Source organism: Mastigoproctus giganteus, chromosome 13, assembly GCF_048544385.1.
Source record: "Mastigoproctus giganteus isolate SK-2022 chromosome 13, ASM4854438v1, whole genome shotgun sequence".
NCBI classification, from domain to species: Eukaryota; Metazoa; Arthropoda; class Arachnida; order Uropygi; family Thelyphonidae; genus Mastigoproctus; species Mastigoproctus giganteus.
Genome location: NC_143587.1, coordinates 150,680,100 through 150,707,211, shown reverse-complemented (window position 1 = coordinate 150,707,211; position 27,112 = coordinate 150,680,100). Strand labels below are relative to the sequence as shown.

The 27,112-nt window shown below is 35.9% G+C and overlaps 1 protein-coding gene across 3 annotated transcripts in view; it reads right to left on the bottom strand.

Annotated features, from left to right (window-relative positions):
• Positions 1-27,112, bottom strand: part of LOC150076519 (nucleolar complex protein 4 homolog B-like) — a 249,639-nt gene that overhangs the window by 179,363 nt on the left and 43,164 nt on the right. For all 3 annotated transcript variants that reach the window (XM_090387058.1, XM_090387056.1, XM_090387057.1), the window contains exon 2: positions 7,598-7,715. In XM_090387058.1, coding sequence (XP_090243184.1) covers positions 7,598-7,615 — 18 coding nt within the window. In that variant the 5' untranslated portion in view covers positions 7,616-7,715. The remainder of the gene's footprint in view (positions 1-7,597; positions 7,716-27,112) is intronic.

The following is a 27,112-nucleotide window of genomic DNA, read 5'->3' as shown; positions in this document are numbered from 1 at the left end:
CTGTTATTGTTGTTATTTTATTTGGTCCTTTTTCACCCTACTTGGTTTGCCATGCTGCTGGCAAATATCCAATTTTCGCTTATTATAAGCAACACATAGTGGATTGTGTTTTTCTGCTGCCACTGATTTGGTTTTTCTACTATTTTTTCTTATTTATTTTAATATATATTTTTTCTTATTTTAATATATTTTGATTACTTTTTATCTGTCTATTTAATTTTGGATTATATATATATATATATAGTGGAATTATGTCCAATGACATTTAGGTTTAAATAAATATTGGCTCCAGCATTAATGCTCTTGTCTGTGGACAATTAGACATTACAAATGCATGGGTTGTATATGTACTTAACTTATTTATACATTATTATTTTTAAATTGTGGTACTACTTGGGAGTGTCAGGTTTGTAGTGACCCCAACTAACCCTAGTTATATTTAAAACTAGCCCTGGTATAGATAGCCTTACATATAAAAATATAAGATACATATAAAAGCAACAAAATTAATGAAATTTTAAAGAAAGCTGGAGAAATTGGCAAATGTTAGTGAAAATTAATGAAAATTAACATTCTTCCTCATGGTCATACCTCTGCTACTCCTCAGGGGCTTTGAGCAGACATATAGCCATACTGGAGGAATGTATTATACATACCAGTTTCTGTAATCTCTATACCAGTTTTGCTAGGTTAATCACTTCGTGGATAATTTGGAATTATAAGAGTAATCTTATTGAATATATGTACTTAATTTTATATAAGTACTAAATTTTAAGTAAACAGGGTGGTTTACATATATTACAGCAAACTGTGATAGGAGATTCAAAGCCCTGCGGATATGTAACAGATTGAAATATCATAGTGTCTCACCTCCATGTCCTGTGGTGGTCAGTCTGAAAATGTTCAATTTCCTGCCAAAGTTTAGTTGTGTGTGTGTGTGTGTGTGTGTGTGTGTGTGTGTGTGTGTGTGTGTGTGTGTGTGTGTGTGTGTGTACAGTTTATTGTGCAGACATACCAGGTTTTATCCGTGGCGTGATGGTTAACCTTGCCATAGGCAAAGTCACATGCTTTGCATTCCTTTGTGGGCTGGTGTTGATTGTAATTTAAAGCATGGTGTATTACTGTTGGAAGCAGATACAATATGATATCTAACCAGGCTAAAAATGATAGAAATAAATGGTAATAATTGACATGATGGTTATTAAAATAAAATGGGAAAAGAGGGGATGATAGTTATTAAAATTAAATGTGCTATCCGTAGGGTGTGGACTGGCAACGCTTTTCTAAGGCATGACAGCCCTGTATTACCCATGGGGATAACTATTTATCTTAGAAAAGCATTGCCAGTCCACACCCTAGGGATAACACATTTAATTTTAATTTAATAACTATCAATCCCATCTTTTCCCATTTTATTTTCCAATCAAAAAAAAAAAAAAAAAAAAAAGAGATTAATAACTGTGCCATTTTCGATAAACCTGAAAAATGCTATTAATTGGGCTTCCTGACTAATATCTGTAGAATTATCTACTTTCAATGTAAACAGTCGCCCACTTTAATTTTAACTGCTTGATCAAGTACAAGTTTTAAATAGGGTAAGACCGTCTTTGCTACTAGAACTTCTCTGTGTCTAAAACAGTGTGTCGTAATAATATTTGAATTGTGTCGTTTCACTAAGTTTACAAATCCTTTTAGTGCTCCTGTCATCACAGGAGCATCGTCGATACAAATGCCAACACACAACTTCCATAAAATATACCACGCTTTTGTAAATCAAGTACTCCTGTAAAAATTGCAAATCTGCCCTACCATGCAATATTGTTACCACATCTGGGGCGGTGACCCAAAACCTCTCTCAGGCTTCTAGATTTCATTCAGAAGAGGGCAGTTAAGTTAATTAATGACTCATCTCTAACAGAGTCTATCCACTCGCTGTCTCATAGACGTACTGTTTCTGCTGCATGCCTTTTCTACAGATACTTCCATCACTGTTCTTCTGAACTGGCTTCTATAATTCACGGTCTCTCTTTCAAAACAGTTTGAATACGTGCCCCCACCAGCCAACATCTATTTACTGTCCAACTTCAAACTCACAGAACCAACTTTTCATTTTCCTCGTTTATTTTCAACTGCCGTTTTCCGGAACAACCTTCCTTCATACATATTTCCTGAAAATTACAGTCTACAGAAGTTCAAGTCTAATGTCAACAAATATCTTCTTTCATCTTCTCAACCTCCAACCCAAGCACAGTACTAAGTACTATAGGTTCTAATACCTCTCATGTTTGGGGTTTTCATAAAAATAAAAAATTAAATAAATAATAAATATTTATTCATTACTTTGAAAATATCTTGGCCAATTGTCCTTTCAGTGAGTCCTTTACAAAAAAAAAAAAAAAAAAAAAAAAAGAGAGAGAGAGAGAGATTAATAATACAGGAATACCTCGCATAACGCGGTTATTTCTTGCCAAAAAAAATACCGTGCTATGCGAAACCGCGCTGATCGAGGTATTATTAGTATGTATTTTAATGTAATGTGTTCCGACAATTTGATTATATGGGTTGAGTTGCAAAAATACATAGGTGTTTGTTTACCATAAATTGATGCACATGAAGTTCTTGCAAAAAAATAAATTAAAATGATAAATATGAAAAATACTAGTAAGTACAGGTGACCCCCGGTTAACGCTCATAATTCGTTCCGTAAAAACAGAGCGCTCAGCAAATCCGCGTTAAGCGAGCGCCACATTCCCATAAGGTAACATATGTAATTGTGAGTTGCGGTCGGTGCCATAGGATATTTCCTAATCAATAATAAACGGTTGAGAAAAGATGCACAAATGTCGGTCAAAATATTTAATATTCAAATCTTTGTACATATAAAATATTCTGCATTACATACGTATATAATTATGTGGTAGCTACTTACGTATCAAAATTAAACTTAAAATTCCAATTAAAATCATGAAAAATGTATCTATTTTGGGTTGAACTTTGGCCCTCTTCCAAATAAACTAAAAGGGGTATTAATTTTAAATCCCCCGCAGCGTTACCACCCTACAGTAACGTCACCCGATCCTTCGCCACTTTGAAACCTGGCATGTTTTTTCCTTCTTTCAATATGAAACTTCTTTTAGGCATTCCTTTCCACAAAAGTCCTGCTTCATCTATGTTAACTTGTTGAGAAGTATAACTCATAACACCCCTCTTCAATAATTTTAACAAGTTCTTTTTTGAAAGTTTCGGCTTCTTCTGCACTTGCAACTTCTCCCTGGATTTTAAATATATTCAACCAGCCCTTACTAGTTTTAAATGGTTCCACTTTTTTTTTTTTTTTTTTAGGTGAGTTTTCTTCAGATCATCATATTGGCTAATCTCTCTCTCTCTCTCTCTCTCTCTCTCTCTCTCTTTTAATAATATTTAACTTCACTGAATTCTGCATTGGATATTATCTTCAATAAAATTAGTTAAAGCCTTTCCATTTCAATCCTAATAGCCGGCCTAGCCTTAGTTGCTTGCAGTGGAACAGCTATCTTTCCTGCTGCTAAAATTAATTTTTTTTTTTTTTTTTTTTTTATAATTGTTCTTACAGTTAAACTTGCAAGTCCTAAATTATGGCACACATCTGCTTGTCTTTGACCGGAATCGATTCGCTTCAAAACGCCTAATTTAATTTTTCAAATTCAGTCCTTTTCTTACATTTATAGCCTTCGTACTGCGCTCAGACATTTTTCATTTTTCATTCTTATCTGCCATTATTAACTCTTCGAAAATGTAACTGCATTGGTTGCATTAATTATGATACAATGTTCGAGTAAACTGTCCGTTTCGCACGATGTCTAATACTGTACTGAGTGATGACTAGACTTCGGATAAATGTATATAATGCAAATATTACAAGCAATATACTTGATCATTTTTTTAAATGTTGATCTCGGAACTACGTAACAAGTCACTGTACTGCAATTAAATTAGCATGCGAGAAAATTTCACTGAGCGTGGAAACGTTTTAATGCTGTTTTGCTATTCATTTTCAAGCCATCGACTCCATCAAATGAAATGATTTCGTTAAATGTACCAAAAACGCAATCTGTAAAAGAGCGTTACAGTGATCTGTGACAGCGTTATAGTCAGATATGGGTTATAATATAAGAACAGCGTTATAGCGAATCAGCGTAAAGCGAACCGCGTTATAACGGGGGCCTGCTGTACAGTACAAATGATTTTTATTGCAGTAGGTACATACCAAAAGAATATAAGTGAAGTAGGTACTGTATTTTTATTTTGAAAAATAACTGATTAGCTTAGTTTGCACAGCTCTTTTCTTCTTTTTATCTGCATACATCTCTTTGTAACGTCGAATGTCATTTTGCAATGCCTGCCTTACTTTCATACCTTGTTCGATGTTTGGATCTAGAAGAACACAACGCCATTACATTTCTTCTTTCCACTCATATTTGCGTATAAAGGTGTAACGTTTTTAAAAAATAATTTTTAATAAAAATACACAGCAAAAAATATTTGTACAGCTTACGCACAATCAACGACCTCACGGCTCGGAATCTAGAGTGTTTACTAATCTATAAACGCTAGCAGAGCCCATATATAATGGAAGCTGTGACAACAGTCAGCGTGGCCTTGAATCCATAAAGCATTGGCCTACGTGCTGGCATTATAATACACACATACATATCAAATGTATCGGTGCATAATGCAGTTAATTTTTTTTCAATTTGTAAACCGTGCTATGGCGAAACCCGCACCGTTCGAGGTATTCCTGTATGTCGTTTTTGATAAACCTGACAAATGCTATTAATTGGGTTTTCCCACTAATATCTGCAGAATTATCTACTTTCAATGTAAACAGTCACCCAAAATTATTAATATGTTGAACAACTTGTTCTTCAGTATCATCGGACATTTCTTTTATACGGCTGCTAATTGTGCTGTTCGAAAGTGGTATTGTCATTATTTTTTTTTTCAGCTTCCTCTTCCAAAATACTTTTCAAGATTATCCAACATGCTGGTAAAATCAGACTTTCTGCAATCAGGTGAGATTTCTTTTCTTTTCTTTCTTTTTTTTTTTTTTTTTTTTGACACCAGTTCGGCTACTAAATAGCTGGCTTCTTAAGCTATATCAGATATTTTAAATATACTATAAAATTCTGTACCTTGTTTTCGATTAGAGCCCTGCATTCTTTAAAATATTTCATAGTTTTGGACGATAAATTCTCGTGTTTCATAGAAAAATGATGCTGCAATTTACTTGCTGCCATTGATTAATTCGACAATTTTAAGCCACATACCACACATAAAGGTAGAGGACAATCTTGGGTACCAGAATACGAAAATCCTATCGCCAAATAATCACCACCTATTTACAACACATTTTCTTCTTTTTTGATGTTGACGGTTGTTTGTTTTTGTCATTTTCTCCAAGCTCGTTGTTATCAATTTGCCTCTTCTGATTTCCTTTCACTAAAAATTTATCCATCGCTAATAATTTGTAAAAAAAATTAAAAGTTACTTCTAGAATGCACTAATACAGTTAATTGAAAATACCTATTCTATATGAATTAATTGAATATGACGTTTTAGAGATATAAAAACCCAAAAAGTACTTTTAAAACACAAAGGAAATTTCTTACTATGCTGCTTACAAATTGCACTTATACAAATGCAGAGTGCCTGGGAGAGTTTCTCAAATGATAAGAATGACTGAATAAAGGTGAACAGATCTAGTACTAGGAATCAAAATGTGATGTCACATTGACCGCTGGAAGGGGCTGGGATTTCGGTGCAGTGTAAATAAACAAATTTTTTATTTGAATTAATTTTTATTATAAAACTTAATAAAGAACACAGCAAGCAGAAATTGCAACTTACACAATATGCGCAAGTGAGATATGGAGTAAAAAGATTCTGAACAGAGTACTTACAGAGTTTTATTTTACTGTACTGTAGTTTTATTCGTCTTTTAAAAGGAAGCAGAAATTTTTAACCATTGAATTGAAGATTGAGATTTTAAATAGACTTTCAAGGGGAGAAAACAGGTCTTTGTTAGCAAAATTTTACGAGGTGGAAAGTCAATCATAATACACACCTTTTTTTTTTTTTAGTCTCCAAACAGTATTTTTGATAAGTTTGAAAATCCAAACATATCGGAAGTCTGAACTAACCCCGGTCTCAATTAGTTCAGATTATCAACACTCTACTGTATTTCAAAACCTCAATTTTCAATGCCACCTTTATTTCCAATCTTTTCTGAACACAACTGTGAAAAATTCTTGTTTATATTAAAAACAAATATTTTAATTATTAAAAAAAAAACAAAAAAAACAAACCATCTGTGCAGCTTCAGACATGTTTATTATCACATTAGACATGTGCTATTTAAATATTATATGTCATTTATTATTACCGAATGACAGTGAGTGAAATGTTAATTGAAAGCCTGCGCATTTTAAAAATTGACATGAGCTAAACTTTTCCGTCGTGCAAACAGAAAGCATAACAAGTGGATGTGCTGCCATAAAGAGTTAAGCATGGGTGCTTTGGGGATTGAATGTCAGAGATGAGAGCTAATTTTAAATTCCTGTTTTTTAGAATTTACATATAATTATTGAGACTAAGCTTAAGTTGATCTTGTAATGTTTACTTTTTGTGTGAGAACTAACAAATTTTTTTCTATACATCATTGAACAAATCAAAGAAAACACTTCTGTTGATAGTTACTGGGGAGCTTGTTTCAACTGAGTGGATCAAGTAGACAAAGAGAAAGTCATCAGTGAAAATCATGTAGGATCTTGAAGACCCTAGTTATGGGGTAAAACAAAGCTTCTCAAACTTTTTATATCTTAAGTCCCCTTAAATTTTTTACAAACTTCACTTGCCCCAAAGTTCTAGAAATTTCATAAATTTCACATCCCCCCCCCCCCAAGTTCCAGAACAAGTGCAAATAAACAGATTTGGCATAAAATTTAGCTTTGAACATACTTTTATAAATAAATAAAAAATGCTTTGTACTTGAATTAGTGGGATAGTTTGTCCATATTTTGCTAAAAAAAAGTCTTTCACAAAAACAAGAACTCCCAAAAACCAAGTGCACCACCAGAAAGGTTGCACCACATAGTTTGGGAATCTCTGGGTTAAAAGATAACTGTTCTTTGATTAAGCATAAAAAAATTCCCCATTTCCCTAACAACAGAGTCTCTAGAATAACTACCACCTGTGGGACAAGTGCAGCCAGAGGGTAGGTTCTAAATTTACAGTGGGCAGCTGAATACTTGATGAATCCTTTGAGGGCAATAACTGTTTTCTTCAAGCACTTAAATTGATTCAACAAAATGTTAAACCTCCACTGAAATTCCCCCTCACCCATGAGTAGCACACAGAGGCATTTCCTGTGGCATCACATCCAGCTACAGTCAGGTCTTCATACATACCACCCAGCATATACAATAAAGCCTTGATTAGGCCTCCCCCAAAAAGCACCTTCAATGCTTGGGACATATATGCTTTGCTGCTCTACTCTGAGGTATAATTATATAAACATGAATGCACAAAGTAAAAATAAACCAATTCATAATATACATACCTGTAAATTGTAATTCATTACAAGACCTGTCTTGGAAAATTTCTCTCCTTTGAATAAGATGTGCACATATACTCTGAATGGCTCGCTGTGATGCTAGTATCACATGTACATCTTCAGACTATTATTTATTTTAAAATAGGAAACAAAAAAAAAGTTATTTACCTGTACAGCGGATAACACTAGTTTTCAGTAAAATTTTAACTACTTTTGCAGTTTTTTTTATGACATTGTACACTAAATTGCAAATTCTGTGATATCTAAAAAACAATAAGGGTTCAAAAATTTATCATTTTTTATTTTAGGTGAAAAGGTGAGCAAAAAAATTATTTGTTATTCCCAAGGGTTGCAAACTCCAATTGGTAGTAAGTTTACATAGTCAAGAGTGATGCCTCTGACCATCTGAACTGTGATGTTCCCTACATAATAAGATGCTGAACTGCTATACAATGAGCCTATCTGGAAAAAGTCCTGTGTCATTAGCTCAAATCTGGTCTGGGCTAAAAATGTCTCCCGAAAGACATTTTTTTTCCCATTTTGTAAGAAATGGATGGAGTTAGTCAGTTAATTCCATCCATCTGTCTGTCATAGTCATGCAGATGATTATGACAGACAGATCAAATTTTATGATATATATATTTTTTTTATTTGCACATTTAAAAGTGCATATTTTTAAGTAGCATGATTAATGTTTGTGACAAGATTTCAATTGGGCATTTTCTTCACCTTGAATTTTTGTTAACAATAGCACCATAAACAAAAGGTCACTGGAACCTGGAGAATACTAGTACTAGAATACTAAAGTACCAACAATTTAAAGCTAAAGGGCAGAAAAGGCAGAAGTGTTTGTTGATAATGTACTAAAGCTTTTACAGATTGTAATTTTCTGGAAATACAAATACACGAAAAAGAAGGCTATTATAAAGAACAGAAGTAGAAAAGTTAATTCAGTGAATTTGGTACTGAACGAATAGATGTTCACTGGCTAATGTATTTGAACAAAAAGTGGAATTACATCACAGATACTAATTCAGAAAATAGTATTCATGTAAATACTTGTAGAAAAGTTCTGGGGGACACTTAGGGTTGCCAAATGTGCCTCAAAAAACTGGACACCTACCAAGTAAGGAAGATTTAATATAAGACACTTTTCCACTGATATATTTTAATTAGCTTATTGGAATGCAAAAGGCAATTGGTACAGTTAGAGCTCAAACAATCCCGCAACAACTAAATGGACTACATTTCAGATTTAAATACTTATCTTCAGGCTTATGTTTCTGGGTTTTATAAGTTTATGTATTAAACTGGCATAAGCTTAGTGTCGTATAGTGCATAATATAATATTGTCAATTAATCAGTAAATCTATTAATCTTGATAAACTTTATTGTCAATTAAATTGTACTTTTAACTCTATATATATATATATATATATATATATATATAACGACTTAATCGTAACAAATAATTAATACATAACTATAGTGGTGCACGTGATACGGAAGTTGTATAAAGGGAACTCGTAGAAAACACTAGATACCGAAAAAAATATATATATAACATAACTGTTTTGGGATATAACTTAAGGATTTAATTTTTGTTTTGAATTTTATTGAATTAAATCGGAATCATGACTCTGACCAGAGCAGCAAAGCAAAAGGCTCAAGCTAATGGGAGTGCTGTGGTTCAGGGGAGAACTGAGGGGGGGGCAGTTGCCCTCTGAATCACAGTCTATTAAAATGCACTGTTTGCTTGATGTTTGCGGAGCAGTCGGGTACGGGACATGATACTGCCAAGGGGGATGTCTTTGTGTGTGCACGATGTAAGGAGTGCAAGGAAATCAGGCGACAACTCAGCGTTGTTATGGGCCTTTATGAGAGCTTGAAGGACAGGGTGAATGCCCTCGAAGGAAATAAATTGAGGGGCCCATCAAGCTCTCAGCTGCCCACATCAACGCCAGAGCTTGCACTTGGTCATCAGGCAACACAGAAGCATCCCCCTAGGCAGAATGCGCTGGTCCCACAGGAACTAGTAGTTGTTGGTGACTCTATTGTCAGGGAAACGGGGAACATACTTTGTAAAAAGGATAGGTGGAATAGGACCAGGGTATGTCTGCCAGGGGCAAAGGTTGATGACGTTGTAGAGCGGATATCATCTTTTAAGGGCACAAAAGGTGATATAGTTGTACACGTTGGCACTAATGATATTAAGAGTAGGAGACCGGCGGAATTACTTAGCAAGTACAGGTCACTGTTGAAAAAAAGCCGTGAATTAGGGTTGAACTTGAAAGTGTCTGCAATTCTGCCCAGACACGATAGGAGGGAGTATATGATGAGAGCCTTGTCGATCAATTCGGCCCTGGAGGGATTGTGCAAGGCTCAAGGGGTAGAATTTTTTTCAGCCTGGACTGTACTTGTTAACAGGAGAGATTGCTTCTACAGGGATGGGATACACTTAAATAGAAAGGGTGCAAGAATTTTTGCTGATGCTGTCGAGGCAGTGTTAGGTGGGTCGGAAAACTGCTAGTTGGGGGGGATACAAGGACTAATAGATTAACAGTAGCCAGTGGCAGAGGTGGAAGTGATTCTTGCACTGCTTCTATTGAAATGAGCAGAAGTCTGAAAAACAAGATGCAGGATATTTCAGAGACTGCTGGTAGTCATTGCGGTACAAGTAAACACATGGGTTGTGTTAGGGTAGCTAAGAATAGAAACAGGTGCATGTATACCTGCGTGTACACCAATGCTAGGAGTTTGGTAAATAAATTTGATGAATTTGAGGTATTGCTCAAAACATCAAAGGCAGATATTGTTGGGATATCAGAGACGTGGTGTCACACAGATATAAGTAATGCGGAACTGGAATTTGGGGAATACAATGTGTATAGAAAGGATAGACAGGACAGGAGGGGAGGAGGGGTTATGCTATTAATTAAGAAACACAAAGTCCAAGGAAGTGAAGCCAGTCGACATCGATGGACAGGGCAGTGTCGAGTCAGTTTGGTGTGACATAAGCATAGGGAAATCAAAATTGAGAGTAGGAGTGTGCTATAGGCCTAATGACTCTGATGAGTATAATAAGATATTGTACAGGGAAATAGAGTGGGCCAGTAAATCAGAGAGTCTTATAATGGGGGACTTTAATTTCCCGGATATTGACTGGAATTTGTGGGTTGGTCACTCGCACACTAGCAAGGCTTTTGTGGATTTATTGGATGATTGTTTTCTACATCAGCATATTCGTGAGGCAACAAGAGGGAGCAATACTCTTGATCTGATTATCAGTAGTGATTCTTCATGCATTAAGAACCTGCAGATAAATGAACCACTAGGTGGCAGTGATCACAGTGTGTTGAAGTGGGATTTACTCAAGGAGGTAACTACCATCAGAGGTAAAGGGAAGGGTTTTTGTTTTCGTAAAGGCGACTATGATGGTCTGAGACAGTATTTAAATTCTATACAGTGGGACCAACTGATGATGTTACCAACAGCAAACTCAAAATGGGAAGCATTCAAGGAACTAATCTTGGAGGCTACCAGGCTTTACATACCAACTAAGAAATATTGTTCAAGGTTTAGGCCTAAATGGTTTTCAGATGAACTAATGAGACATGTGGCAGAGAAGAAAAATGCATGGGATACATACAAATTAATGGGTGACATGGAAGCCTATGATAGATATAAGTTGGTCTGTAACCAAGTCACAAAGGAGATTAGGCAGGCAAAGGCAGACTATGAAAAATCCTTGGCAAAGGATGCAAAGAAAAACAGAAAAGAGTTCTTTACATATTTGAACTCGAAAAGGAAAGGGATGAATCAGATTGGTCCACTGGATATTGATGGTTCAACAGTTGAACCATCTGGTTCAACAGTTGAACCAACAGTTGAACCATCAGCTGGCTAACAATCTAAACGAGTATTTTGCATCTACATTCACGCATGAGGAGTTATTCAGGAAGGAGAATGATGTAGGTAAAGTAAACATTGGCAGTGAGCTGGATGATTTTGTAATAACTGAGAGGAAAGTGGAGGAGAGATTGTTGAGGATAAACATAAAAAAGGCACCTGGGGTGGATGGGATCTATCCAGTTATATTAAAGGAGGCAGCAAAGGAAGTATGCAAACCCCTAGCCATAATTATGAGAGCTTCTTTGGACTCAGGGGAGGTACCCATAGACTGGAGATGTGCAAATGTAACCCCAATTCACAAAGGAGGATCAAAGGCTGACACAAGTAATTATAGACCTGTTAGTTTAACTTCTGTTCCAGGTAAATTAATGGAGGCACTGGTTAAAGAAGCACTGCAGGATCATCTAGACAAGAATTCAGTTATAGCTCAGACGCAGCATGGTTTTGTTAAGGGCAGGTCTTGCCTGACCAATTTGATTGGTTGGTTGAGTTTTATTGGCGCATCAGCAACTATGGCTATAATGCGCCAATTTGATTGGATACTATGATGTAGTCACAAAAGAACTGGATGCAGGGAATAACTTTGATATTATATATTTGGATCTTAGAAAGGCTTTTGATACCGTTGCACATGGAAGACTGCTGCACAAATTGGAGCAGTGTGGCATTGGAGGCAAATTGCTGCTATGGATAAGGGGATGGTTGAGTGGCAGAAGGCAGAGAGTGGTAATCAATGGACACTGCTCAACGTGGACTAATGTTATTAGTGGAGTTCCTCAAGGTTCAGTGTTGGGTCCGTTGTTGTTTTCGGTGTTTATGAATGATATTGATGATGGGATATCAAGTTTAATGCCCAAGTTTGCAGATGATACAAAGGTTGGCAGGGTCGTTAAGGACAATACTGACGCTATGCTGCTGCAACAGGATCTGGAAAGGTTGAACAGATGGGCTGAGAGGTGGCAAATGAGGTTTAACATCGACAAATGTAAAGTGCTGCATATGGGAAACAGTAACCCCAGAGCAACGTATGAACTCTGTGGTACTACACTGACAGTGGTGGAGAATGAAAAGGACCTGGGGGTAATTGTGCAGGCAGATATGAAGTTCTCTGAGCAGTGCAGACGAGCTGCAAGAGTAGCTCATGGTGTCTTGTCAATGATATACAGGAATTTTTCTAGCAGGGATAAGGAGGTGATTATTTCCTTGTATAAGGCAATGGTAAGGCCACATCTTGAGTACTGTATACAGGTCTGGAGGCCTCATTTCAAGAAGGATGTAGAGCTGCTGGAACGGGTACAGAGAAGGGCAACAAGATTAGTAAATGGAACAAAGGGTTGCTCTTACAAAGAAAGGCTTAAGTTTTGCAAATTACAGAGTTTGGAGACTAGGCACCGGCGAGGTGATCTGATAGAGGTGTATAAGGCTTTGAATGGTTTGAGCATGCTCAATGCCAATGGGATTCTTCATCTTTCTCAGAATAATCACCTCAGAGGGCATAAATTCAAATTGAGGAAGGACGGATGTCGGATAGATGTGCGGAAATTTGCCTTTGGCCAGCGGGTGGTTGGTTGGTGGAACCGACTTCCATCACTTGTTGTTGAAGTTGATAGCCTAAACAAATTTAAAGCTCAACTGGACAGGTATTTCGAATGAACGGAGGGGTGAAATGGGAGTGGGTTTTTTTTTTTTTTTTTTTTTTTGGCTGATGCTGAATAAGCTTGCTTTCTTGCATCATATGCCTCTGCTAATGCTAATGCTAAAAAACCTATGCCTGATGATTGATTTTAACTCTGAAATCCAAAATGTAAACCAATTTTATTTAGTTGTTGGGATTGTCTTACCGATCTGATTGGGCACTAAAATGGAGAACAAAGGAATTAGATACAAAAAATAATTCTGACATCATATACTTAGGCTTTAAAACAGCTTTTAACCCCATTCAACATAAAAGACTGCTATACAAATTGGAGCAGAGTGACATTACGGGCAAGTTACTGTAAATGGATAAAGGAATGGTTGAGTGAGCAAAAACAAAAAGTGGTCATCAACAGGCACTGCTCTTACTGGACTACTGTAATTAATGGAGTTTCCCAGGGTTCATTACTAGGCCCATAATTGTTTACAGTATTCATTAATGATACTGATGAAGGTATATCATGCTTAATGTCTAAGCTTGCAGGTGATATGAAGATTGGCAAGGTGGTTAATGACAATAATCAAGGTACACTACTGCAACTAGAAAAATTAGGCAGATGGGGTGAGAAGTGGCAAGCAGTAAATCCAGCATAACCAACTGGGTAGTATCAGTCTTACCAATCTGATTGATAAGACTGTGATATGTTAGTAGAGAACAAAAAAGGCCTTGATGGAACAACTGTTCAGTCAGACATGAAGTTCTCTGGGCAGTGCAGATGGGCTGATGTTTTGTTGGCGGCATACAGCAATTTTTGCCAGTAGGGATATTGAGTTTATTATCCTATTGTCTGAAAAGAAATTTTTGAAGATAAAAATAAAATAGGCACCTGGGGTGGATGGGTTTTATTCAATTAATTTAGGGGAGATAGCAAACCCTTAGCCATTATTATGAGTGCATCTTTGAATTCAGGGGAGGAGGGAACAAAAGGTGACAAGTAATTACAGACCTGTCAGCTTAAATTCTGTTCTAAGAAAAGTAATGTGGTCACTGGTTAAAGAAGAATGCAGGAATATAGTGCAGTCACAGCATAGGTTTGTTAAATGGGTAATATTGCCTGACCAGTCTGATTAGATTATAGGATACAATAACAAAGGAACTGAATGCAACTGAAATAATTTTGATATTGCCCATAAAAGGCTGCTGAATGCATGAGAGCAGTGTGGCATTAAGGGTAAGTTACTCCTATGGACAAAGAGATAGTTGAGTGGGTGAAGACAGAGTGATTATTAGTATTAACAAGCGATGCAAGAAAGCAAGCATATAAAGAAACAGCAAAAAAAATTTTCTCCCACCATCTATTCATCCTCTCCAGTAATTTATCTAGTTCTTCCTTGAATTATTCAAACTACCCACTTCCACAACAATTGACCACCCACTACCTGAAGGCAAATTTCCACACATGTATATTGCAACCATTCTTCCTTAGTTTGAATTTATTTATGCCCCCCCCAACGAGTGTAGTCTGAGTAAGAAGAATACCATCTTCTTACTAAATCCAATCAAGCTTACTAAATCTAATCAAGGCCTTAAACACTTCAATCAGATCTCCTCACAGGTGCTTAGTCTCCAGATGTTGCAACCTGAGAACAAGCCTTTTGATAAGACAATTCATTTTTCCCTTCAGCAATCTCACTTCTCTAAATAAACTGATTTTAATGAACACTGCTCTTCATGGAATAATGTTATTAGAGGAGTTTCACATGGTTTAGCACTGGGCCCATTGTTGTTTTCTGTATTTATTAATGATATTGATGAGGGTGTATACTAGATTTAATGTTTACGTTTGCAGATGATATAAAGGTCAGCAGGGTGGTTAATGACAGTAATGAAGGTATGCTGCTGTAACAAGATCTGTAAAATTTACACAGATGGGCTGAGATATCGCAATTGAAGATTAACATTAACAAATGCAAGGTACTGCACATGTGGACAATGAAAAAGACCTGAGGTATTTGGGTAGTCAGGCACATAGTGGGGTTTTTTCAATGATACACAGGAATTTTGCTAGTAGGGCTAAGGAGCTAATTGTCTTATTGCAGCCTCACTTGTACAAGGCAAGTGAGGCTGCATCTTGATATTCCTTCATATAAGACCACATCTTGAGCACTGTATACAGGTACAGGTTTGGACGGCTCGCTTTAGGAGGGATGTAGGTCTGCTGGAACGGGTGCAGAGAAGAACAACTAGATTGGTGAAGGAAACAAAAGCATGCTCTTACCTAGAAAGGCTTCAGGTTCTGCATATTGTAGCATCTCAAGACCAGGTACCTATGGGGATATCTGATTGAGGTGTTTAAAGCCTTGAGTCGATTGAGCAAGCTGAATGTGAATGCATTCTTCCACTTGTTGAGACTACACACATGAAGGGACATAAATTCAAATTGAGGAGGGATGGTTACAGGATCGATGTGCAGAAGTTTGCCTTCAGCCAGTGGGTGGTTCATTGTTGGAACAGGCTGTTATCTGTTGTGGAATTGAAGGGATGAATAAACTGTTGGATGGGAAAACTAGTTTTGTTTTGGCTGCTGCTGCTGCTGTATAAGCTTGTTTTCTTGCATCATTTGCCATTAGCATCAAGAGAGGCATATGATGCAAGAAAGCAAGCTTATACAGCATCAGCCAAAACAAAAAAAAAAAAAAAAAAAAAGAACCCTTCCCATTTCACCCATCCATTCGCTCCATATTTTTTGTCTAGTTCTGACTTGAATTTATTTACGCTGTCAACTTCTGGTAATTAGGAGTAGTAGTAGTAATTAAATTGCTGTTCCAGCAATCTAATTACTACTACTACTCCTACATACAGGTCTGGAGGCCTAATTTTAAGAGGATATAGATCTGGTGAAATGGGAGCAGAGAGGACCAATGAGATTGGTGAGGGAACAAAAGGGTAGTCATCTTATCAAGAATAGTTTCAGTTCTACAAATCACAGTGTTTGGAGAATAGGCACCTGCAAAGTTGATTAAGGTGTTTAAAGATTTGAATGGAATGAATAAGCTCTGAATAAAGCTGAATGAAAGAAATTGTATTAATCCAGTAGAACTGTGGTGGTAAGAACATAACTTCAACGTTTGGAGTTATGTTCTTACCAAAGATACATCCAAAAGATTTAAGTCAAATCTTTTGGATGGCCTGGTGTGCTATCCAAAAGTAATAAAACTTTGAAATCTAGATTTTTCCACAAGCTCAATAGCATAGAACGTAACATGGGGAATTTTCCAACAAAATATAATACAGGGATTTCTCAATATTTTTTTTTTTTTTTTTGACTAGCGAGTCAACAGCAGGGATTCAAAAAGAGTGGAAATGTTGAAAAATTACATCTAACATAATAGCAGTTTTCCCCGCATAAAAGCTCGAAAATACCGTTATGCGAGGTTTACCGAAATTCTCTAACCGTGTTATATAAGTAGCGTGTTGTGCAAGGATTGCCACAATTTATCAATCATTTTAGAGTGAAGCAGTGTAGAAGTACCGTGTTTACGGAGGTTGCCTGTATATCATTGACAAGACCCAATGAGCTGCTCCTGCAGTCTGTCTTCACTATTCAGAAAACTTCATATCTGACTGCACAATTACCCCCAGGTCTTTTTCATTCTCTGCTTCCCTGAGTGTAGTACCATATAGTTAGTATGTTACCCTTGGGTTACTGCTACCCATGTGCAGCACTTGGCATTTGTCAACACTAAATTTCAGTTGCCACCTCTCAGCCCATCTTCCAGACCCTGTTGCAGTAGCATCCTATTAACAACCCTACCTACCTTCGTATCATCTGCAAACTTGGACATAAGACTGATATTGATAAATATAGAAAACAACAATGGGCCGAACCCTAGGGAATACCACTAATAACATTAGTCCACAAAGAGCAGTGTCCAGAAAAACATAGTAACAGACAAAAAAATACACATGTAATTTAAAACATTGTGACAGGTCATCTGACAGGTTATTGCACTCAATTACCCTGTGATAACCAAGGAAAATGAAGTTAACTGCAGTTAAAGTTGTTTTCCCATTTAAAGAAGGTAGAAAAAACATCAGATTTTTAATCATAACTGAAGAGTAATGCAGATTTTATTTTTCAGGGATTACTTGTCAGGTGAGGTGACCTGCCACCATTCGTTAAGTGTATTTAGTAAACTAAATACTGACAGCATCCTCAGGTTTCCTTGGACAGTGCACACAAGGGGAAGTAAATTTCAATTGAGAAAGGACAACTGCAAGACAGATATGCAAAAATTTGCTTTCAGCCAGAAGGTAATTTATTGTTCGAACAGATGTCCACTTGAGGTCATGAAAGTGGGTATCTTGAATAATTTTAATAAAGGTTGAAATAAGTTATTTGAGGATATGAGAAAACAATGAGGATAGTAATTATTATCTCTTGTTTGTTATTTGGTTTTTAGGAGCATTAGCAACCAAGGCCATATTGCTCCGGGGATATGCGGTGGTCATTCCCTGACCTTTCTGCATCCTCTGTATTTGGTGGTCATGGGCTCGAACGCCAGTCTAATCAAGAAATGTGTGTTACGTATTGCCACTCTTGCCCACCTGGCTACAGAGGTGCCCTATTATTTCTTGGCTGAAGCTTGCTTTCTTGCATCATTTGGCAGGATTAATACTAATACAATCCATCAGTTGCACTTATTATTTCTGACACAACTTCAATTATAGGCTGCATTAATACTAGTCATCTCACTTGCCTTAATTATTCACTCTGATTGTTTTCACGTAAAAGGTGATACTTGCACATAAGTCCATTTTGATATTCAGTGCTGGCCTTAGGACCTATGCAGGGCCCGATTAGACCCAATCGGGCCCTGCGCTTTTGCGGCCCTGTGCACTGCAAAAAAAAATTAAAATTGGACGAAAAAAGTATAGATGAAAAAAAAAAAAAAAAAAGAGATAAATGAAGTTCTCTTCATTTATCTCTTTTTTTTTTTTTTTTTTTAAAGTTTAGTTAAAGAATTGATTTTAAAAAGTATTTAAATTGCATGGGGCTCCTGTGAAACCCGAAACAATGACTTTTTTTAGATAAGTTTAGAAAATATGATTAGCATTTTATGAGTACAAAGGATGCAGAGAAAAATAGTGTTTTTATTTTTTATTATTATTATTTTTTTCAATTCATAACATGTGAAAAGTGAAATCTGTATGATTTATAAAGGTGTGAAAATTTTGGCCATTATCTACTGCAAATTATCTCAAGACGAGTTTTTATACATCCCTTGAAATATCAAAATTAATTAATTAATTTTTATACATGTATACCCATGTATGGGCCAGACATGTGGAGTATACAAGTATGGTATTAAAATTAATTACTTTCGCCCGGCACCCACTGTATGGCTGAGCAATCCCGCTCGCCTGCCAAACGCAGTACAGATCGCTATAAAGTTGTTTAGTAATATTGGCGTGTTTTTATTTGAATAACTGTGCTCCTTATGTAGGTAAGTAAAATTTACTGTATTTGTTGGCTTATAAGATGCACTTTTTTCTCTTATCAATACCTTAAAAAATCGGCCTGCGTCTCAAAAGCCGAAAGTGGCAATACAGTACGTGTTCAAAACCAAGAGTTAACGTATAGTAGTTAACGTATAGTTAACTACTATACGTTAGTACACTTTTCAGTAATTACCTGGCTGTTGTTGGAGTAACAAGTGAATTCCAGTTATACCATTAAGCCCTAATCAATTGCAGGCACATCAAGAAGGTAACATTATACTATTGGATTTAAGCTAAAAGTACTACAATATGCCAACAGAGCACCAGAATGAAATTTCAGACCACTACCTATTAAAAAGATGATTTGTCAATGGAGGAAGCAGGAAATTTTATTACAAGAAGCTGATAAAACAAAGCACAACCTTCATAAAATTGCACCTAAACTGCCAATTTGTAAAAAAAACTTGTGCAGTTGGATAATGGAACTCAGAGACGTGGGTACTGCAGTGAGTACTAAAATGATAATGGTAGAAGCATGGATGACTTTAAAGGAACTGAATCTATTGCTTCATGAAAGGAAACGGGTGAAGTTTATGCACAAAAACTGGAATAGTCCAGAGAATGCCTGCAGCACAGTTTTAACTTGTGCTAACTACATTGCAGTTTTGACTTGTTGTGCTGATGGGACCAAACTTCCACCAATGTCAATTTTTAAAAGAAAAACTTTACCGAAAGATAAACTGCCAAATGGAATTCATGTACTTGTACAACTGGATGGATGGATGGAAGAATATATCAAAGATTGGTTTGTAAAAGTTTGGTCCAAGCATCCTGGTGGACTACTGCGTAAAAATGCACTAACTAGTATGGGTTCAGTTTAGGGCACTTAGGACTGAAAACATCAAACAACTGGCCGAATTGATGAACACAGAGTAGGCAGTAATTCTGGGTTGCTTAACTTCCCAGTTACAGCTGTTAGCTGTCAGCATCAATAAGCCATTCAATAATAACATGCAGGAGCAATGGAATAAATGGATGTCAGAGGGGGAACCATGATATGAAGCCTACAGGAAGGATGAATGTCCATCAATAGCATGTGTGTGTGAATGGGTGTTGAAGTCATGGCATGAAGTTAAGACTGAAATTGTGATGAAGTCCTTTAAAAAATGTGGTATAAGTGATGCAATGGATGGCACTGAAGATCATTTATTGTATGAGAGTAACAGTGATACTAGTGAAGAGGAATGATGATGATAATGATGATCAAGTCAGTAATGAATCTGAAGTTGAATAATACTAAAATAATAACAGTAATAATCGTATACCTTTCTTTATTGGCTTTTATTTTTATTGAATATTGAATTTCCATTGTATTAACAATAAATTTTTTTTCAAGTTTTTTTCTTAAATTTACCATTCCAAAATTAGGATTCGTCTTCCATGCTGCAGCATCTTATAAGCCGACAAATATGGTATTTTATTTTTCATTTTATTTATTGAGTTGGAGCTGGAACGCGACACAAACCCAGTGGCATAACCATGCCAGGGAAGCTGCATTGGCGCTGAGTTTGAAAGGGGCCCATGAAATTTGGAAGAGATTAATTTCTCAAGACAATTAACGAATTTCATTATAATAAACAAGCAATTTTTTACAATTAAATCAACCCGGCAACTGAGCTGCCCAAGTATTGTTTAGACTGCCACACTTACAGTGCATTAGGAGCGACCTTTCCTGTAATTAGTGTTTATCCCGTGGTGTTCAGCGAGCGGATAAGCAATGGCCAGGTAAAGCGTCTACTTCAGTTACTCTAAAGCATGAAGTTTCATTAAATTTATGGTTTTGAGGTTCATTTGCCATTTTCACAACAACATTCTGCCTTTGTCTATTGCTTTGTTTCTAAACAAAGGCCCCAGACTTTGTAGCTGGCCATGAATAATACATTTTATAATGTTTTTATATGTACCTGTTCTGTTTTTGTTTGTGGCAGGAAAATTTGTTGCAAAATTACCTGAAAGAATAACTTGGGAAACGAAACAAAAAACTTCAGCCAATCATGGAGATTTTCATTTGCTTTAATGGCAGAGAAAGAAAGTTCCGCAGCTCTTGTCAAGCATCACGTACCATTCTGTGATTCTACATTTTCAAGATTCTTAGAACATGAAAAAATTTACTCATTACCACTATTTTTTTTTAAACTTGGGATAGAAAGGTTGAAGATGTAAGTAAATTTATTATTCCAGTTTTCATTCCCAAATTATGAATGATCCATGACGTCGGCAATCGTCCAACTTTGTCCAGTTTTGATAATAATATATGTTACTCATTGCTGTAGATTTATTCATTTATTTACTATTCTTTGCATTTTGTTTCAAATTGACAGAACAATTTGTAATTGTATTACTTTTTTTATTGAAAATTTGTCGGAGGATCATTTACAGATCAAAGAAAGAAAAAATATGAATTTCAAAAAGTTATTTTTCTTGTCCGTACCTTTTTTTTTGTTTTCGCTCAGTGAACAATGAATGCACACCTCTGAATAGATAAGTATGCATTGATTTGCTTTGTGTGCAATGCAATTGCCAACTTTGTGGTGATTCTGTAATAAGTGATTTCATTATTCCATGTAAGTGAATTTATTATTCCAGTTTTCATAAGTTTACATGATGGACCATTCACAAATTATGAATGTCCATGACGTCGGTAATTGTCAAAACGTATAGCTTGTAATAATAATATATGTTACTCATTGCTGTAGATTTATTTTATTTTATTATTCTGATTACAGTAATTTTTTTAAATTTAAAATTTGTTGCTGGATCATTTACTGATTACAGAAAGATATTATAATATGAATTTGCACTAATCACTTAGAACTTTTCAACTTCCTTTCTTTGAAACTTTTGTGATCAATGGCTCAAAGATGCTAAAATACAGGCAACTGTCGGTTTACGAACGCTCGATTTACGAACATTCGCTATAATGAACATCACAATTCATTCAAAATTTCTTAAAGTCGCGAATAGATAGAGTTCCTTATAAAACGAAATGCCAAATGTATAGTGAACATAATTGTAAGATTTAAATAAATAAATTTTTAAAAAATATATTTATTACAATACTTATCAGAAAATTATTATATGATAATTATACCGAACTGTTCTTGGTTAATAAAACTAATCTAGCCAGTAAAAAAACAAACAAACTTTGGTTTACATGCCATGGCATATACAATGTTTTCTCGTGGGAAAGAAATTGGTGATTCCCCTATTATAATATAATAGGATCATCACTTGCTTTGCCTAGGTTATCTTAGATGGTCAATCGCTAGTTCACTTAGGGTCTGGGAAAGGGAAGCTTCCCCATCCCTTTCTCTTCCAGTTGCAAAGATACCTGAAACGGATAATAGCAGCAATGTGAACACAGCAAAAAACAACGTTGCACAACAAACATGACCAGTTGTTTTATAGACACACCTAAATTCTGAAGTAACAGAAGGACATGATATTCCACAGCCTCCCAGAACATTTACAAGGTAGAAAATGGCTGCAGCTTTTAAATCAATTTCAGAGGGGTTGCAATCTTTGAAGAAGAAGACACAAATACGGAAAGAATTTCAATAGTGAAAAGAGGCATTTATGACTGCCTAACATGCTACAGTGAGATTTTTGAAAAAAAAAAAAAAAAAAAACTAACTGTGCAATCTTCTATAAAAACATATTTTAAAAAAGTGGAAAACCCAGCTGTTTCTTCATTATCAGATGCCTTTCCATCTATGTGGAAAAGATTGAACTGTGATGAAGATATTGATGAGTAAAAGTTTTATGTTAGTACTGTACTCATTTACTTCATATTTTAAAATTCTTTGTTTTTAATTAAAATTAACAAGTACGATATCTTGTTTTTTTATTCTTTTCTTATTTTATTTTAAGTTTGCATTATGGTTTATCATATACGATAAACCATAACGCATACATACATTTTAATAAAACGTATTGTATAGCCCATTCGATGTTTATAACATGGTTTTAATGCTTTAAAATGGCTGCTAATGTATATGACACACATCGCAAAAGCTTAGGAATGCAAGATACACATAATGAACAAAACATAATAAAAAACGTCTTGGAACGGAACTCATACAGGCAACACTCGGTTGACGAGTGTTGCCTGTATAAGAACTGACTCTGCAAATTAGATGGTGATTATTTAAAATGTTTTTGTAAATACTATAAAGCACACTGACAGCCAAATTAAGTGATATTGAAATCATATAATAATCTTTTTGGTTTCTTGGGTAAACTTCTAAGAATTCCAAAGGATGAGTTAAGAAAACACGCTGCAGATTTAGAAATCACACTTTCCGATGTCAAAATCATTGAGAGCAAGTCTGGTCAAGTCTGTGAAGTCTGTGAAGGTGGCAGATATCAATGGCCATATGATAGTGGAGGAAATTGAAGCACTGAAACCAATTCTTTCAAACTGTGCTTTGAAAATCCTTTAATTATTTTAAAATTTCTTGCAACTAATGAATGAGCCACTGGATTTCCGAATTTATTCATATTGCCAAGAATATTTTCCCGATTAAAGTTAATAAAAACATATCTGAGATCGACGATGCCTCAAGAGAGACTCAACAGTCCCCTGCAATTTTATCCATTGAAAGAGATGAAACAAGGAATTTAAATTTTGAGAAAGTTTTGAAAGATTTTGCCGATAAAAGGGCAAGAAAAATATCCTTCTGATTAGTTTTGTTTATATTATCAAAATGTCTGGTCAATTGTTAATACATTGTAATATAAAAATAATAAAGAATTATTAATAGTTTTAGTTTTTCAAAATATTGAGGGATTAATAATGAATTTTTCAAGGGGGTCCCCTGCCAACATTCTCCAACTGGGCCCCGCATTTGCTAAGACCAGCACTGCTGATATTGCTTGTCAAGGCCTCTTAAGCTGGCATCTTCTCATTTTATTTTCGTCTGGCCTGCAATCTCAATACTCTATTCTGACAAGTTCATCAGTTGTCCTATTGTTCTCACAACTCAACAAATCATTCAGAACTTTTTATTTTTCTTTTCTTTGAAACTCTGCTTTGTCTTTATCTCAAACTAAAATCTTGTCCTTTATATAAAATTTTTTGGGATTCTTTTTAGGAGCTGGCTGGATATTGGCATATTTCCATGCAGATGGGTAAATACCAAATATGCAATCAGCTCTTAAAAAGAATGAAAAACAAATCTGTCACTTCCAATTATAGTGATCAACAAAATGAACCACCCAGAGATGTAAACAAACTTTTTACAAGTTTTGCATGATGATTTCAAATGTAGTCTTGGGTTCATTTCCACTAGCATGTGCAGTTTTCACAATATGACTGCTATTAATATCAGTACAAGTTAATTAAGATGATTTTATTTCAAAGCCCAACTGGCTACAATAACATTATCATATTAATTAAAACTTTCATCCCTTTTAGGATGAACGATATGTACAGATGATTTCCGTTGGTACACTCATTTTAGAATGTCATGGCACAACACCCAGCAGTAGTCTACCAATATACATTTACTCCAGAAACCCTGGTGAGATTTTCCACTAACTTAGTCTTCAATGAATCGTTCCACCTGCTTGCTGCTCACAATTCCAAAATCACATGACATCCCATTTCTTTATATAAAGTGAGCAGTTTCTGAATTCCATTTTTGTATGCAGGCGACCTGTGGTTACCCAAAAAATTTCCACAAAGCCACTTTGAAAGTCTGCCATGCTCTTAGCTCTAATATATTGATGCATTTTTAAAAGCTTTCTTCTTGCAAAAGTGCTCTAATTTGAAGCCCTACAAAGATTTTCTCCTTTGCTTTCATGGCACTGATCTTTGGAAATTTCTCACTTAGGTAATGAAATCCTCTCTAATTCATATAACCAATCATTTTCATAAAATTCTTCATTAGCCAAAGTTTAATGTGCAGTGGAAAGAAAATCTTCCTTCTACCCACAATTAAACAAACTACACACTACTCATTTCTTGCTCACATGTGCTTCTTTGAGGCCAGTAATGGCCTAGAATGGCTGTCTCACAGATACGGGAAACAACATTATTCTATGAACCTCATGCATGCCCATTACTGCAGATATTCCACTGATGGATGAATGCTGTACTGAATTGCTGAGTATTGTCTTCATGTCTTCACAAAATAAATACAATGAAGACATGCCATGCTTAAAGCCACACTGTCCGTAAAGTGGGCAGGGACGGATGCTTTAAGTACGGTACCCATTTTGCAAGAGAACAGCTTTCAAAATTTCCTGTTGGAAGTTGATGAACAGGTGCTGTTCAAATGCAATGTGCACTTATGACAACTCCCTAATTCCAAAAAACTTTGTTGATATCATCATAGTAGTATAGTAGACTGCTTGCTGTAAAGAATGTCATGAAATTTGGTTTCTTTACTGATAGTGAGATTCTTCGTACCTTCTTCTTAACCCAGTGTTTTTGCTTAAGACTTTTGGCCAAAAATTCAGCATTATGATGTCACCCAACTCATCTTGGGTAAACAGCTCTGGCTCTTTGCTGGTATGTATTCAATATTGACTGAAGTTCTCAGTTTTTCATCCATCACACATTCGTCGCATTCCATTTTGTCTTCCAAGAAAGATAGTCTACGGTGCGGAAGTACCAGAATTGGCATACTGTTATTATGAAGTATTGGTCTCATCACTGAATCCAGTTACATTCACTGTTGTGTTTTTTTTTTTAACTCCCACCACATCATGGGTATGACAAAGGCTCAGACTTTTTCCTTTTGCTCTAGTCACAAAAGGAAATAGTAACATAATCCATTCAAACAACTGGTACAAATAACATGTGATGTTATTATTATTATTAATAGCCATATGGCACAAGGAAGCCTGAGGCTTATGCTGCATCGGGCAAAAAAAAAAAAAAAATTCCCGAGTTATCCTGAGAGAGTCAAAAGTAGAAGGGAATCACCAAGAAAGAAAAGAATGATGCTATCCAGCTCAGGACCCTGGGTGTGCCAAGCCCATACTCACAAGATGTGAGCCCTTGGGGTTAAATGTATGTGTCTTATTCTGGTTACTTTTTTTTTAAACCCCAAACACGACAGGTCTTAGAACTTATAGTACTTAGTACAGTGCATGGGTTGAAAGTTGAATGAATAAATGAGGAAGATGAAAAGTTGGTTCTGTGAGTTTGAAGTTGAACAGTAAAGAGATGTTGACTGGTTGAGGCACATGTTCAGACTGCTAAATTTTCTGAGTATCTGTTATGATTCAGACAGGAAAGGGCTGCCCACATAGCAGAATTTGTTGGGATGATATTCACACCTCTGAGGCATGATGATGAAGTGTTTCAATAATTCCCAGTTCATTCCTGAAATAATTTATAATCAACTATTTAAATTATGAAATACCAAGATTTTCAAACAATTACAATAAATAAATGATCATTATTTTCACATGGATTGGGCTGAACAGGTATGTGATTGGTATAACCAGCCTCATTATGTTCATATAACTGGTCCCATCACAAAATCGAGATGTGCTAGAGGAAAACTAAGAACAGCTATGAAAATAGCATTTCAAACATCTGTCGAGTATGCAATTTTTTTTCTGCCAATAAAAATACTCACTCACTTGTGTTACTGTTTCACTGCACTTACTTTACTCTTTCCAAAGAAATGCAGAAATTCTTTGATTGCCAACTCATCCACTACCTTAAAACCTTCTACATGATCAATGTTCACCAATACAGATACTGCATGTTGAAACAATCATGATATAATGGCTTATGTTACTCATCTCTATGGATAAATTTGATGGAAGTTTGGTGGTGAATTTCAAATAGTTGTTCTTGACATTTCTAAGGTGTTTGATTCTGTTTTACATAAAGGTCTTCTAAACAAATCTGTCATAGAAGCTTGTTTAGAAGTGAGCTAATTGCTTACTGCAGATGGCTCTCTTTTAATTTTTCCACTAATGCTGGTTCAGATCTTTCTCCCAGTCTTTTCCTTTTGTCTAACAGTGACATTCCATTAACTGGAAATAATATCCATAATTTTGTTGATAGCGGCACACTACATTCCACGTTGCAGTTTCAGTAATCTTGGCAGGCACAAATAGCTTCAAAATCCTGAATACCCACCAACGATTCCTTAAAAAGCCTGCTAATCATGAAGAAAACAGTTCACAAAGGACAAGCAAGCGAAGGCAGATTACGAGAACTTTGGCAAAGTTTGTTTGTTATTTGGTTTTGAGGAGCATTAGCAACTAAGGCCATATCGCTCGGGGGATATGCGGTGGACATTCCCTGAACTTTCCGCATCCTCCGTATTTGGTGGTCACGGGCTTGAACCCCGGTCTAATCAAGAAGCATGTGCTACGCACTCCTGCTCCTGCCTACAGAGGTGCCTTTGGCAAAGTATACAAAGATAAACAGCAAAGAGTTTTTT